Source organism: Pocillopora verrucosa, chromosome 13 (genome assembly GCF_036669915.1).
Source record: "Pocillopora verrucosa isolate sample1 chromosome 13, ASM3666991v2, whole genome shotgun sequence".
NCBI classification, from domain to species: Eukaryota; Metazoa; Cnidaria; class Anthozoa; order Scleractinia; family Pocilloporidae; genus Pocillopora; species Pocillopora verrucosa.
The window spans coordinates 14,631,090-14,647,810 of NC_089324.1; the positions used below are offsets into that span (position 1 = coordinate 14,631,090).

Here is a 16,721-nt window from a genome sequence, read left to right on the forward strand (position 1 = left end):
TCACTCCCTTCTCCTGCATCTTAATTGCCCCACATCCACATAATTAATTTGTTTTTGTGTCGCAGAGGTATTCCTAAATGATAGTAACCCTCAATAACTGAAGATTTTCCATGAGCGCAAAACACCTTTGTGAAAATTTTCCCTTAAGGATGAAAAGATTAGAGTGCTGAACTGAGCTGAGATCCTTAACTGCAATCTCAGTCAGTCACGTTGAGAATCGATAACGGTTAGTTGCAAATCCCAGGCAAATTATGGGAGAGTATAGAATCACGCCATGACCAACCATTCACTCGCCCCCAGTTCATTCGCAACCTGTTTGCTTACGAAGGCCGAGCCCTTTAAGCCGACGGGACTTCAAAATAAAAATTTATTGGTAAATGATTATATACCTCAATCCCCAGGTTGTTTGATAAATATTTCCTCTGAATGCCATACACCCCTCTGTCAATTCGTTGAGACAGTTTGGTGCACGGTATGCCTAAAGCCATTCTCCTTGTTAACAAAGAATTAGAATTAAATGCATGAAATTTAGAGCGTTTCTTAATTGCGTGTCGTAAAACCAAAACCAAAGTCGTCAACACAGCCAATCAGAAAAAAGAAAAATCCCTTAAGAACCAAGGAGAACCCAAATTAAACCAAGCAAACCGCCCAAGCGCGGGAAAGTTGTCATTGATTTTAGTTTTGCATCTGATTGGTCGAGAATGTGGTACGAGTTTTTTGGACCAATCACAAAGCTAAGTAACAGAAAAACCAATGCTAGCCCGAATTACTTTCGACAATCAAATGAAAGTTGCTCCAAATGTATGAGCAGGAAACAGGAGTCAATGAAAGTTTCTTCATTGCAATTTAATCATAATTGAAGCTACTCTTACAAATCTATTTGTCTCCTTGGAAAATGTCTCTGTTATACAAAAGTGTATATAAACCGAGCCCAAGATATTAAGCAGAATATATGAGAATTTCTACTATAAAAAGATGAGCTAGAAAAGTTCCTGTTATTGCATTGTCCAATAATGTTCCGCTTCAACCGTGTACATACGTCCTGCTCGGTGCACTGGGTACGAATTACTGAGGTCACTCTTCAGGAAGCTGCTTTTTCCTCTTGAATGTCTAATCAAAATTCATACAAGACTACTATCAGCTTTATTTAGTAATAAAATAAGTAATTTTGATAACAACATCGCTTATTGGAATCGAAGTTAATGGTTAATGATCCTGGTTGACATCAGAGGCACGTGATCGTCGCATGCAAAGTCATGATCGTTCATGTAAGAATCGTAAAATAAGAAATCAGTGAGCCTGCAGTGATCGTTTTTCCGTCGCAGTGCTTCGGAAAAGCTTGACAGACGTTTGTTTACGAAGACAGTGCGTGCTCCCTAAATGTAACAAGAGGAATGAAGGGAAAATGGAAGGAAAAGAATAGAAAACGAAAAAAGGATGGAGAGTGGGACCATGAATCGAATCATTGTTGAATGAGAGACGAGTCAAATTTAAATAATACATCACAAAGGCCAAAACCTCTGCTGGAACGTTTCAACTTTTCTGTGACTAAGGAGTTTCTCCCGGTCGAAGGTAGGCTAGCTAAACTTAACATATCTTACACTGACACACGGATAAACTCAACAAACGAGCAACTTTATTTTACGAGGAACTTCCGTTTACAAACATGCACATATAAATTCTTCAATTTCACCTTTCAAACTCTGACTGCCCAATAACATTTTTAAATAATAACCGCCATTTATTTGATTGTATTAGTCAACTTTTTATTAATCTTGGAAAGTCTTTAATTTTCATTTTTTTTACTATAAAAATAATTTTATTTCCCATTTTAAATATGTTTATCTTTAATAAATGTAACTTGTAATCCAAAATATAAAACTGTAGATTTCTTTTACTTTTTGAAATTTTACTCCAATCTGTAGAAAGCATTTAATGATAATTGATAAAATTGCAAGGGCAGTAACTATTTCACATTTGTACCAGTAAGTGAAACAACTTCTCCAATTCAAGAACAGAGGGTTCAAAATATGACATGATCACAAAATCTACACACTACATTTCTATCAGGAATTATAAGTTTCTCTTCCCAAATCTGTGCATCAAACTCCAACTAACCAGCAACAATTCACTTTTCTCAAAAAGCAAGGACAAAAACATGAGGATCTTGCAAACTTGTTCCATCTGCCTGAGCTAACACTGTTCTTTCGCTACTAATTGATGGTGTCAGTTGTCGCCATGCGTCTACCTCTTGCTGCACTGTCTGAATCTAAGTGAAGATTCATCACTGACTGCTGCACTCATTGGAAATTTCACAATTTCAGCACTCCAGCACAAACAACACAGTGCTTACTGCTTTTACAACTTTGCAGAAAAACTAAATTCTAATTTCTAGTGCAACAGACACACTGGAAGATACATAATAAATCTTAATATAGGACACAACTTGAATATTCAAAGATAAATGTAGTCAAATTTTTCTTCAAGTAACCTTGTTGTGGTCATATGTGCTCACTCACAAAAGCTTCTATGGAACAACATGGTTGTATTTGTAGGGAAGTTCAACATTTGAAGCTTTAAAATGATTTGGTTACAATACTTTTTTTTTTTTAGATTTCAAAATGAAGATCAGCTTATTGGCATCTGCCAATCAAATTGTTTCGTCTCTCAGAACAAAGCACACTTGCCTGATTGTTTAGGAAGTGTATTTTTCTCCTGAGGCTCTACGTGGTTCAGCTTAGACTGGTCAAAGGTTTTAACTTCAGCTCTTGTCTCGGTTGCTTCTTCCTTGATTTCTGTTAGAAAATATTGATTGCTTTTGTCAATGCACAAATTAAGCCTAGAAGAAACTTCAACCTTTTGACCTCTAAGAGTGACTAACATCTAATTTCTCCTTACAATATCAAGCCTCAATCACATGTTAAGGTCACAAGAATAAAGGAAATGATCACCAATTGAACTCCCAAGATCCAATTGTCAATTCTCCTCACAAGCTGCTACACATTTCCTTGTAAATTAGTTAAGAGAATTTGGCATTAGACCAAGATAACAACTTCTCTCTGATAAGTTTGAGTATTTTTATCACCCATTTGCTGGATAATGTATGGATATTAGAGGAAGAAGTTACAGGTTTCTCCCTTCTAGGAATTTAACCCTTAAGAAACTTACCCCTCTATTCATTTGACAATTGTTATATTCATATATTTATAACCTTCTCTGTGCTGTCAAAACATACTGTACCTTCCTTTGTAGGAAGATGTGTCTTGTCCTGGGTTTCAACATGTTTCAGTTTCTTTGATGCATCAAATCCTTCAATTTCCTTTAACTCTGCTGTCTTGTCAGGTAACTTGTCAGGGATCAATTCCTCTCTCAGCGTTTGTGGTGTGGGTGTTGGGTTTTTCTCTTCTGTTTCAACATGCTTCAGTTTCGACTTGTCAAATGATTTAACTTCGGCTCTGGAATTAGTCATCTCTTCTTCAATTACTGATCAACAAATGAAAAAAATAAGTTATAAAGTAAAATAGTGTAGATCAAATTCATCTCCTTTGCAGCACGAGAAATTTTTATGCCAACACAACTGATCTTGACCCTTTTTTCCTTAGGAGTTATTAACATCTCATTCCTTGAGACAGTATCACCCCTGAATCAAACATTTCAGGTCATCAAAATAAAGTACCATATTTACTCATGTATAAGTCAGCCCAAAAAATTACCCATGAGTCATACACAGAGACCTGACCCAAGCAATCCAAGAAATTAGCATAACAATTGCTTGAAGTCCATTAGGAAAACTGAGTTTACCAAAACCAGCTCAGTTCAAATTGTGTTCAAGTTTCATCACTTTTCAGCACATTCTTCGTCCACAAAAAAAGTTTGAAATAATAAATTTTGAGTAGTCTAACGCAAAGCTACTTGAGCTGATTTTTGTTGTATCTCTGGACTGTAGAGCAGACATTTTTTCTTACAACTTTGCTGTTGTTTACAGAGCAAAACTTTTGATTTTATTGAATGATTACAGTAGTTTAGAAACCTGGCAAATGTCTTCAAAGCACACTGTTACATTTTGCTCTGCAGTTTTTTAATTCCCTGTGTTTTCAATACATTCCCAGAAGTAAGAGATTCACTTTTGGGAAATTTCTATCTGTCTGAATTTTACTTCTTAGACTAGAAATGATGAAAAATCTGATTTTTGAACTCGAAAATGGGGTAAACTTATACACGAGTTTGACTTATACACAAGTTAATACGGTAAATGTTGCCAACTCAAGAAGCTCTTTACTGTTAGGCAAATTCTCCTCGTAAGTAACATAGGAAACATATAAAAGCAGTGTAGAGAAATTGCATACTCATCAGATGAAAGGGTGTAAAGGGTGTTACAGCACCTGCTTTTGTTGGTAAAACTTCCTTCTGTTGGGTCTCAACATGTTTCAGTTGGGACTGATCAAATGATGTCACAGCTGAGCGGTCAGGAAGTTCGTCTGGCCTCAATTCTGCCACAATGTCTAAAATGTGAACAAAAGAAGGAAAAAATATATCAACTACCATGCATTTCTACACCTGGCCATCAAAAATAACCACCAAGCTAACCTCCAACTCCTGGTAAAGTAACTTTTTCTTCTGTCTTCACGTGCTTGAGCTTGCTGTGATCAAAAGTCTTCACTTCTGCTCGTGACCCAATAGTTTCCTCCTTGATATCTTAAGAAAAAAAAAAATTTGCCAGATCCCATGAAAAAGATGAAATAACTAGAATTATATTTATCAATTTCTATCAGGGTTTGTACACTTATTCAAAAACAAATTTCAAGGACTTTTCCAGTACTCAAAGTGAATTTTCCATGACTCCAACTTACACCTTTAACACTTTCATTCCCAAGATTTCAAACTCAATTCCCCTATGATCTACATACATTTCTAATAATGTCAATTCTGAAAACTTTTTTTCTTGAGTTAAGCAGATTTCCAGGACTTTCCAGGACCTGTGGTCTTTTTTGCAGGATTTTCCAGTCCTGGAAAATTTCAAAATAAAACCACAGGACTTTCCAAATTTTTCAGGACATATACAAACCCTGTTCTAATCAATATTACTACTCTTAATCTCAGTAAATAATAAATTGCAACTAATAAAATTAAACACAATGAAAAGTACATATTATTAACATAATCATTGTTAAGTCATTTGTGCAATTTAAGTTCAACAATGTTCTCCTCTTCGGGTGGTAACCAGTAAATTTACGGCCTAAAATCACTTGAATTCTTGTTACACATTATACTTAAAATAAGGAAAAACACTGAATTAGTCTTAAGATAAAGGAAGATCATATTGTATTTTATGCGTATTTACATTAATTTTTTGCTTTGCCCACAATTATAACAAAACAATCAACTGTCATGGCAGTCACTTGGCCAAAACTTACAAAACGCCTTCCACGAAACAACTAATGAATTCCAACTAAATTCTTTGTGATCTTAGCTTGAAATGGTCCTGAGCTTCAAATAACACACACTGAATTTGGTTGGACTAATTTTTTTCTTCCTTATCATGCATTGTAAGTTTGAACTTGGTAATCGTAGCTGTACTGTAACAAATTTCAGCCTCACCATCTTGAGTTGGAAGAACTACTTTCTCTGTGGTTTTCACATGTTTAAGCTTGGTCTGATCAAACTTTGCCACTTCTGAACGATCTGGCAGCACATCAGGCATCAACTCGGCTCGGATATCTGAATATTTAAGAGATGAACTAATTAATATTGGTGTCATGTTTTTTCCTCTAGTTTCACAGTTTGCTTGATGGCAGTTTTTGTCGTCCCCTGCCTACTTTTCCAGCTCTTGTTTAATTTTCTTGAGATCATAATGATTGTCAAATTGTGAACTTAAATGCCAGTGGTCTCAAGTTTGGGCATTTTACAAATGCCATTATTCCCCTCATTCCTTCACTACCTTGCTTTTCGCACAAATATACTTTTAATTCAACAAGGCAGCTAACAGAGTCATGCAAAGGACATATTTGCAATCTGCAGCATACAGTAGTGTAGTGCTCAAACCAACATCAATCAATTTTAAGCTTCAAAATCCCCCTTGGGCAGCCCCCCTGGCCATTTGAACATTAAATTTCTGCTCCCCCCAACCCCCTCAGGCCAAAATTGTGTTCGAATGCCCCACCCGAGTGCCAGATTTGATAGTAAAACTTTTGTAAAATGCAAGGTTATTGACCAAGAATTTCTTGTAGAGCTTTTCTTCAGAGCCATTAGCTCTGTGAAAGTGAACTCTTTACCTTTAAAAACTACAAATTTAACGACAAAACATGTGTAATCTGCTAGAAAGACTTTACAGTTTTGGTTACAACTCCGCACCCTACCCAGGAAAGGCTCAAATTTCCCAAACCCCCCCCTGGCACTGAAGACCACTGAAGACAGGGTTGGCCATGGGGGGGAGGGGGGGATGTTATAGACTTCAAATTGATCGGCCTGTAACTCTTTTACCCACAGGGATGACCACCAAGTAATTTCTCCAGACAAGAAGCAATACAGCACAAGAACAAGACAAGCTGACGAGAAGCAAATCAAATCAAATCAATCATCACCAAATAAACATTGTCTGATTTCATACAAATTCCTTAGAGCTAAAGGTATAAGAAATATGTGGCAGACAGTGGGGAGAATTTCCATGTGCATGTACATGTACCTCCTGCTCCAGGTAGTGTATTCTCCTCTTTGGTTTCAACATGTTTCAACTGACTCTTGTCAAACGTTTTAACTTCTGCTCTGGAGCCTACACTTTCATCATGAATGTCTGAAAAGAAAGAAAAATAATCTTAGAAATGATATCAAAATGAAACAAGTCGTTTGAAAGCTTGTTTTTCAGCTTTTATGACACTGACCCTGAGGCCAAAAATCCTCAATTGAATTTAGGATTCCCTTGAAGACTTAGTTCTACAGTTCATCACACACAAAAAATATATCAAATATATTTACAAATACCTTGTTGACTTGGAAGAACAACTTTTTCTGTAATAGGCACATGTTGCAGTTTATTGTGGTCAAACTGTAGCACCTCTGAGCGGTCTGGTCGTCTTGATGGCGGGGGCATTCTCTCAGCAGTGAGATCTGAAATCAAAACAGAAGACATTGAGAGTATCAAAATTATAAAACAGAGCTTGACCTGAAATCACCCATTTTAGAATGAAGAGAACAAGAGATGACGCTGTGCCACCAAGGAGATATAATAAAAATGTACCTTGTGCAGTGGGGAGATACTTCTTTTCATCTGTGTCCACATGTTTAAGAGAGCCTTTGTCGAAACTCTTCACTTCGGCTCTTGATTCAACAGATTCCTCCTCGATAACTAAAGAATCAATCCATGTTTGCCATGTTACCGAAGTTTATTAACCATTTAAAAATTCTATTTAATGTTGAATGAGTGATCAAGAAAGGGAACATGCTTGATGAGGATCTCAAACAAAGTTCTAGTGCTCAAAATTTAAAGCATTCACTTTTCAAATCAGTTTAAAATCAAATTCTGACACAAACATTCACATTAGTTTTAGAAAGAGGGGTTGCTCTCTTTGCAATGAGATCTAAAAACACAACACAAGATATTTGGAGTAGTTCTAATCTGCTTATATAAAATGAGGAATGGTGCTTTCTCCAAAACCAGTTGAAAAATTTGTAAATCACAAGTCAACTATTCTTGTGTTGTCACAACATACTGTTTGGGTTTTGTTTTCCTGGTACATTAATAAAAAGTGCTGTCTATTGCTTTAAGAGTTCATTTACCTTCTTTAGTGGGAAGAACATTGCTTTCCTTGGTTTTAACACGTTTCAGTTTCGTTGCGTCAAAGTTTTCTACTTCAGAAACATCTGGGAGTTCATCAGGCCGCATCTCTTCACGAAGCTCTGAAAGAAATGCAAAAATGTTTATTTGGAAGCTCCTCAATAAGCTCCATACCTGAATCTTCTCAGCAGGCTCAGTGGGGTTCTAAAATCTCTATACACCCTAACATTGGTATTCATATCCTCCATAATGTTCTCGATACATTTTCTAAGGTGCTGACAAGGAAAACTTGTCTAGGAATCAAGAGCACCTTTAATTGGTAATCATTTCGTTTATTCTTGTGACTTTGTGTGATTCTAGGGTGGTATTGCAAAAAGAAATTAGGTGCTAGTCACTCTTAGGGATAAACTAGGGCAAAGGCAAAGGCAAAGGCTCTTTTACATCCAGACAAGTTATCACATGAGGATGCTTAAACCATTCACCTTGAATGGTTTCAGCCATATCAGTGTTAATATCTGGACAATAATACTTCCTTTTAGACCATACACAGTTTCTCTTAGATTACATTCACTTTCCATATATCCTTATGGTCTGCCATACAGTTATGATATTAGTTTGGAGAATTTGGTATTGGATCAACTGATAATCTCCTCTATTGATATTTTATCTTTATCCTCATCACTTGTCTGCTTGATATTGTCTTGATATTGAAAGGATTAATTATTTCTTTGTCACACATGGGAGTTAAGTTTTTACAAAAATAAGAGGTTAGGGGTTTACTCAAACAATGGACAGTCAGCAGTCTTATATAGTATCAAAATATATGAAAGCAAAATTTTTACATCCACTGCTTTGAATCTTAGTCTAACTTCCAATAACTTGTAGTTTGAATTTAACTTTGCATTAGTGCATTGCATTATAATATATCTATTCCTCTACACAAAGAGTTTAATTGTCTTGCTCTTTCAAAGTGATCAATTATTCAGAATTTTTTCCTCGGATGTTTAAATAAAATGATGTTAGTCTTGGTACACACTTATGACCTTATATGGAAATAAAATTTTCAGTTTTAAAACTACAAAAGTCAATTCAAAACAAGTAACCACATTGAATACAGCAAACATTTAACATGATTGAAGCAGTTGTGCCAAAGAGTGAAATTTCAAGTGTTGTAATTAAAACTTCTGAAAAGTGAAAGTTGGCAAAGTCTGGGTTCAATTTACCTGGTTTATGTAAATTGATATTTGTAAGGGTGCCACGAAACGGAAATATTGGACAAGTTATAAATATTGTAGTTATGTGGTCTGGAGAAATTTGAATATTTAAATACCACACTACGCCTCCTAACACGATTGAAAATAAAAAGGAAAATTTTGGTACAGTTTTAAACACTTAACAACTCACGAAAGTACCTAATTGTGCGCTTCGGTTTTAACATATTACGCCTCAGGCAACTTTTTAGAGGTTACGTGCAATGAAAGAGAGGACCACCGCTGTTTGCAATAATTCTTTGACTTATTGAGCTTATGTTATGATACGAACTTGAAAACAAAAAGCAGATTCTGCAGACATAAATGCTATTTCCGGTGTTCCGAAACAAGACGATTTTTAACGCGACCCTTAGGTCAATAAAGCTCAGCTTCCAAACAAGCGAATGTCAGAGGGATGGGTTCACAAACATTTTGGTCAACAACACTTAAATTTGTAACGCACGTAGTCTAATTCAAGCGTAAGCATTTCCAGACGAGTTTCAACACAGTTTACAGTCTGCCTTAAAGATACGTGATGAAAAATAAAGAAGGTTTCCGTTCCGCTGATAGGGAAACACGAACTTACCACGCAACAAACGCAATAAAAATTTTGGTAATGTGAATTAATATTTATAATTCTTCCCGTGCAAACCATATTTTCACCTGGCCTTACGCCTGAAATAACGAAAATTATAAGTACCTTGGGGAGTTGGAAGAGGAGGTTTCTTTTCGGTAGTTTCCACGTGTTTCAGAAGATCCTTGTTGAAAACTTCCACTCCAGAAAATGGCGCCGTGCGTTGTTCTTCAGCAATTGCTGCAATTTGACAAGATAGGGAGTTAACACTCTTTAAATTTCACATGACATCGTTGGATTAGCTCACTCAGGGTATTAAAAAAAATAACATACACTGAAATGAGTACAGTTATAAATGCTTAAGGAGAAACCAACATACTCTCTTTCGAAGGAAGTGGGTTCTTTTCCTCAGTGTGGGCTTTCTTCAATTTCGACTGGTCGAAATTCTTCACCTCTGAACGATCTGGAAATTCGTCTGGCTGAAGTTCCTGTTTAACAGCTACGACATTCAAAATAATTGCAAATTTTAGACGAAATGTCCATTCGCAGCTCCGAATTAAAATTAAAGCCCAAAAGCTCTGCAAAGAATGACTCTGAGGAAGCTAGACGTGGCGTTTGATCTGAATGGCACTTTCCAATTGTCATCGCTTCAGAAAACCTTTACATGTAAAATATGCTCACTCATCTCCTAAATAATGCTTCTAGAACTAAGTTAAGCTCTTTACGTACACAGTACAGCTCAAATACTAGCACAAAATCGTTTGTTTCCTCAAAAGACTACTACACAAAAATTCTTTGGTGGTGCAGAAGATATGTCTTGCTATAAAAAATATCGTTTTCTTACTTTCGCTGGATGGAAGAGTATTCTTTTCCACAGTCTTCACATGTTTCAGTTTGGAGGAATCAAAAGATGAGACCTCCGCAAGACTAGGTTTGTCGTCCGCCATGTTTTCAAGGGATGATCAAGGAAGAATTTTTCGCAGTGCAATGCACAATAGTTTCGTCTCTTGGCTTGCACGAGCGAATTGGGGACCGCCCCCAGATAGGATACCATTACCATATAAGGCATGGCGTGACACAGTCAAAACACTTCCGGCGAGGTATCTATCTTAGTATAATTTTTAACGGAAAAGTAGTTTTATACTCTGCCTTTTTTGGACATTTATGACATTCCACTGATGCTCGGAGCTCTTAACTCTAACAACTGATTTTCAAAATAATTTTCCTTTTATCATTTTTCTGTTTTCATTTTAAGATAAATTTCGAAATGTACTGTGTAACCCCTGGAGGTGCCAAAAAACAAAGAACAGGTGTCACTGCAGAAAGAACTTTGCATATTTTACAACTTGGGTATAAACCTTTAACTCCCAGAAGTGATTAAAATGTAAATTCTCCCCATAAAACCCACACATTATCTCATCTACAGGTTATGAGGATACTCAAACTCGTCAGATCAGGTGAAGTTATCTTTAATCTAACACCAAATTCTTGTGACTAATTTATAAGAAATATGAAGCAGCTAGATAGGAGAATTAACAATCAGATCTTGGGAGTTGAAGGGTTAATAAACAAAATTTCTTGTCATGCAGTGTTTTGATAATTTTGACTATCTGTGATCATTTTTGAAATTTTCTTGTTTTCACAACAACATCATGTGATTTGCATTGTAAGAATTCCAAGATAAAATTATTTCACAAGGTAACCACCTGCAACTTTGAAAAGACCTTAAATCAATACTTTTCCAATGCTTTAAATGGTCTTATGATTTTCTACTTAAAAGGATTGGGAAAGCAACTTTGCACAAATATCCTTCTCCACAATATTACTTGTCATTTGTTTCTGTGTCTATTAGTTTACCATATTTTTTCCTCTCTGTTTGAGCAAATAGACAAAAAAATCCACAAAAAATTAACAATTGGTTCATACATCAGCATGCATTCATCAAGATATGAAGCACACAGGAAGTTTGGAGAGCACAAAAGATGCATAAGAATTGCTCAAGGCATAGCCGAGAGGAACTCTAGCTTCTTGAATGCTCTCCAAACTTCCCGAGTGCTTCATATCTTGATGAACACACAGCTGACATATGAACCAATTGTTTTATAACATTTTCAACCCGATGGAAAATTGTTTTTTCTCGAGGGATTTGTTTGCTGACATCATGAGCATGCACAATGGGAATATGAAGCACACTCACACAATTGAATTTGATTACACAAATTTACTAGCTATGTTATGAAGAGAGTTAATAAATTTCTCAACTAACTAGTTTAGATATATACTTGGGACTGAATATTTAACAAAATCAGTAACACCAGCTACTTGTCACTCCTTCAAATTTTTAAAATTTACATAAAGAATTGATGTCTTCACTCAGAGAATCTACTTCAAATAGCTAATTTTGTTTTATAGCATATATCTATCATAATTGATGCTTTAAACATTGTTTCCTCACAAAATATTTATTTAGACCTTCCCATTTGTTTCGTCAAGATAACTCAAATTTTTCACACATCCATAAAATTTTGAAAACATGGAGAATTTAGGTTATTTTGAAAACTGTATCATGGAGTCTCCTTTGAGCTTCAAGTTGAACTGAAATAATTTTTAGTATATAATGAGTATAAACCATATTCATTTGCCTTAGATTCCAATCTCACATTATTTTTTAAATTTTTGAAAAGGGACATCTCACTGAAATACCAAAGAATACAACAGCTTTCAAAAACATTCCTTTTTGTTGTCCTCTCTTTAAAACTTAATTTTGTGAAACATGCATGCTAAATATCTGTTCCATATACTACATTTACAACTGATATGGCAGGAAAATTAAGGACCATGTTCAATGATTATAAACCTTCAAATATTTGATGCAGTGAGCTTGAAAATGCTTCATGAATAATATAGGTAAGAGGGAGAAAAGATATACCCTGGTAGATGGCGATTGAATTGTAAAATATTTCAGACATATAAACAAACACATGACTGAGTTTGCATAGATAAGGCACAACGTCATTTGATTTGCTCCACTAAGCATGATGAGTCAGATCAGTCAATTAAATCTATCTAAAAATATGGACTTCATGCTAAAATCTGTCTGCTTTCTTTCATCACTGATGCACATGAATTGTGTTTTTGAATCTTGATGCCCATTCTGTGACTTAACATCAGGCTCTAAAAATCTTACCCTATATAGGAAAAATTCATTCAACAGAATAACTTTTGATGTTATCTTTGATCTTGTGACTGTCAGCGTGATTTTATATTAACTGAATCTATGGAATGGTTAACATGTCCAAATAAGGTGAAAGGGCATTAGATAAATTTGTTTTCAATAAACATACAAGGTACTTAATGCACTTTTAGTGTTGTCAATGATAACATTCAACAATTTAGCTCAATCATCCCTTAAATGGTAATAATAGTGTTAGATTACAAATCATTAGCATAATGATATCATGCTAATTATTTGAAAAACAGATCTTATCATTCTGATTCATTTTTATTTCACACACTAATGATTAAAGATAACTAAAATTTACTAAAGTTACAGAAATTCACATTATTTATAACTTTTCCCTTCTAATCTGAGAAAGCTCCAAATCTGACATGTGTGATAACTGGTTTCCCACAACACTTTCATGAAACTTTGTAATAAAATTGTCAAAGCCAAGAAATGCATTAAAAACCAGAGAAATCAATGTACCAAAAAAAGGATAATTCTTCATGTTTTATATACATTTCCTTAGGTGCTGACAAGGAGAATTTTTTTAAGAATCAAGAACCTCTTTAGTTAGTTGGTGATCATTTCCTTTATTCTCCTGCTATTAATGTGTGATTCAGGGGGTGATATTATAACAACAAATTAGATCCTTGTCACTCCTAAGATAGATACCAGAGTCTTAATTGTGGTAAAAGACAATAAAATTCATAGAGAAACAGTTCAAATCACATGGTAATTTGAATTTCATCAATAACAAGCTGTCATCCTATAGAAACACATTTCTTGAAATTTTTCAAAATAAAAGAACCTTGGCCACACAAAACTGAATTCCTTTCAAATGAGGACCATGGGAATGTACTAAATCTATAACCTTGCCCCATCTGTAATTCAACCACACCTATGATTACCCATGCATTATAAAAGTAAGAGATATCTGGATGATGGTTTCTTTGCTTGCCTCAAAAAAGAAGACATTTTCCTTAATAATTGCTAAGTAATATTATCACTGTAACATTAATGTTATCATTTTCTGTCAGCAAATATTATCTTTCTCTACCACATATTGTATTATTGACCCTGTTATTCCCATGGGTGAGCAAGATATAATTTCTCTTCACAACAGCACTACAATATCAACCAGAGGATTATTAGTTGATCCAATAACAAATCCTCCAAGCTAACATCATGAGAATTATATGGTATACAGTAAGTGGAATTTGCATGCACTAATGAGATCTTCAGAGTGAAAGGTTCAACACGTAAACTTGCCCAAAAGAGCCCAATGTAGAAACACAGTACCCATTATGGTGAATTCAACTGGTGCCAAGAGTTAAATAATACTATATACAATTCATAACCATTGAATTTGCTATGAAATTTTAAATACGATTTTACTCAATAGAGAGAAGAAAAAAAATCATAACTGTGGTCCAATACAAATCATCATGAGAGTTTTCTTAAAGTATCCCAAATTACTCTTCTAAATACATCCTGATGTTTCAGTGATCCTCCTACGTGACCACTGTCTATATATTCCACAGTGCACCCAGGCCAGATGTCAGAAGGACTTGTCTGATTGTTGCGTGGAATATAAGCATCGTTTTTAGCTACCACAAAATGAACCAGACTTGGATCGACAGGTGGAGGAAAATTTCTTAAATGTGTTTCCTCATCCATAACGTAATTCATAAAATCTAAAGTTGATTGTTTGGCAGGTAAACCTTCCTTGAGATTGATGTTTCTTAAGATTGATGGCAGGTTCTCAAAAATGTTGGTTTTCAAGCCATTGAAGATATCCTCTTGTTTCAGAAAGAGTGTCTGAATTTCACTGTTATCCAGATTTTTCCCCTTCTGTTCCATCAAAGATTGGGATAGTGAGTTCATATCGCTATAACCATTCACAGAGCTTTTACTTAAATCATCAGCATCAAATTTGGTGAATACATTTCCACTAAGAGGGATGTAATCTAACAAACTGTTCCTGTAGTCTTCACATGAAAGCTGTTTCTCTAATGTATCCCATGAACATGCACGACTCATCACACCCTAAAAATCCAGGACATAAAAAAAGGCTATTTTCAGTATACACGTTCCTCACACTGTTCTCTATACATTTCCTAAGGTGCTGACAAGGAGAATTTGTTGAACAATCAGGAGGTTCTTAAATTGGTAATAATTTCCTTTGTTCCCATGACCTTCACATTAAATACCAGTAATATTCATGCATTTATAAAGCACCTTCTTCATGGCATGAATGCCCTAATGCCCATCACCCTTTCACTCCCAAGATCTCCACAGTAATTCTCCTTACTATCTGCCATATAATTCTTATAGTGTTTGTTTGGAGAATTTGGTATCCGATCGACTAAAACTCCCCTGATTGCTATTTTTCTTTATTCTCATCCCTTGTCTGCTTGATAATGCATTGACACTCTAAGGAGAAATTCTCTCTTGGTCACTCATGGGAGTTAAAGGGTTAACAACACTTTGCTGGGGACTTTAACCAGACTGTGTTCTGCAGTTTACAATTTCTTCTACAAAAGAATATGGCAGATGCCCTCAATTTTGTAAACAAGGCCAGACCACATACTTTACTTCCCAACTCTTTGAAAGAATTAGGATTTTTTAGCACCTCCTGCTAACTAGTATAAAGAAGATGGCCTGTAGCTTGCTGTCCTTATCTAAGAAGACTAGAATGCCTAACCATTTCTCCTCAGTTATTCAAAGACCCTGAGTGTTGGTCTGGTCTATGGCCAACACCTCCAAAAATGAAAATTGAAGTTTTCATGAATCTCAAATGATTGCTGATCATGGCAGAAAGCTGGGACATGTCAGGAAAAAATATGTTCAAGATTTTCCCAATTTGTCGCCAACCATCCTAAACAGTCAGGGGACCTTTTACAACCAATTTGAGATCTCATTTGTTGTAAAAATCTGGGACAGTATGGAAACAGCAAATTTGCCAATGGTCTGGAATTTTCTGACAAATCTAGGCTTAAAGATGAAGCAAATACAAATGAATCACTGAAGATGATCAAATAATTCTTCATAATAATTCTTTATAAATTACCTCAGTAAAGACACAAGATGCCGTACTCCAAGAGAGACAAGGCACAATAGCAAGTGGTTTAGTCCAGGCAGTACATGCAAGTGAAGCCATGTGTCCACCCATGGAAATCCCTGTTATTCCCAGTGGTCCATAGCCCTGCTGTTCACACCACTTCAAGAGAACAAGTGATTCTAAAATCAATGCTGCTCCCATGACAAACAAATCTACCACATGCAGGAGGCTGGATCGAAGTTGATTTTTCGGTTTTCTCATGCCGTAAAACGGATTTTCCAACAGCAAAGACGCAATACCATATTGCTTCGCCAAAGGTTTGGCCGTAAAGTTTCTTCTTCGCCAAAAGTAGTGGTCACCAGTGCCCGCGAGATGTAGACACGCCGGTTTGTGTCCATTTCGTGGCCATTTTTTGGGTATAATGACCTGAAAGTGGGCTTTTTCACTTTCTTTGGGTAACAGATCGGGAAAGTACCTGGCCAGAGGTGACGTGAAGTGTCCTTCGGCGATGTAAAATGATTCTTTCGTCCATGATTTGTTCAATTCAACCGGATAGCTTGAAGAAATCAGTTTGTGGCATTTTTCTCTATCAGTAACGGTCTTGCGAGCCTCGAGAAGGCGTTCATAGACGTTTATATCTCCCCATCCTTTTGAGAAAAACGAAGATAATATTAATCGGCGGTAAATTACATCAATTTTGCTTGCAAAACACATCTAGAGAGGAGAAATTTTTAACTATCAGTATCGATGCATGGATGAAAATTGCGGTATTGATAGCTGAGTAGCCAAGCCTGTATATGGCGTTACAATAATAACGATATGTAGTCGTAAATTACTCGTGG

The 16,721-nt window shown here is 35.7% G+C and overlaps 2 protein-coding genes across 2 annotated transcripts; both read right to left on the reverse strand.

Annotated features, from left to right (window-relative positions):
* Window positions 1–827: 827 nt before the first annotated feature.
* Window positions 828–10,601, reverse strand: LOC131770808 (uncharacterized). Its single transcript, XM_059086535.2, has 13 exons — window positions 10,440–10,601; window positions 9,975–10,094; window positions 9,722–9,835; window positions 7,774–7,893; window positions 7,235–7,342; window positions 6,979–7,104; window positions 6,683–6,790; window positions 5,599–5,718; window positions 4,588–4,695; window positions 4,383–4,502; window positions 3,241–3,483; window positions 2,688–2,795; window positions 828–1,110 (listed from the first exon to the last, which is right to left on the reverse strand). The coding sequence occupies exons 1-13, from the start codon at window positions 10,540–10,542 to the stop codon at window positions 1,082–1,084; spliced, it is 1,527 nt and encodes a 508-aa protein (XP_058942518.1). The 5' UTR covers window positions 10,543–10,601; the 3' UTR covers window positions 828–1,081.
* A 2,489-nt stretch (window positions 10,602–13,090) lies between these two features.
* LOC131770781 (protein ABHD18) lies at window positions 13,091–16,631 on the reverse strand. Its single transcript, XM_059086500.2, has 2 exons — window positions 15,889–16,631; window positions 13,091–14,864 (listed from the first exon to the last, which is right to left on the reverse strand). Exons 1-2 carry the CDS (start codon window positions 16,591–16,593, stop codon window positions 14,262–14,264), a joined length of 1,308 nt encoding a protein of 435 aa, XP_058942483.2. The 5' UTR covers window positions 16,594–16,631; the 3' UTR covers window positions 13,091–14,261.
* Window positions 16,632–16,721: the final 90 nt, after the last annotated feature.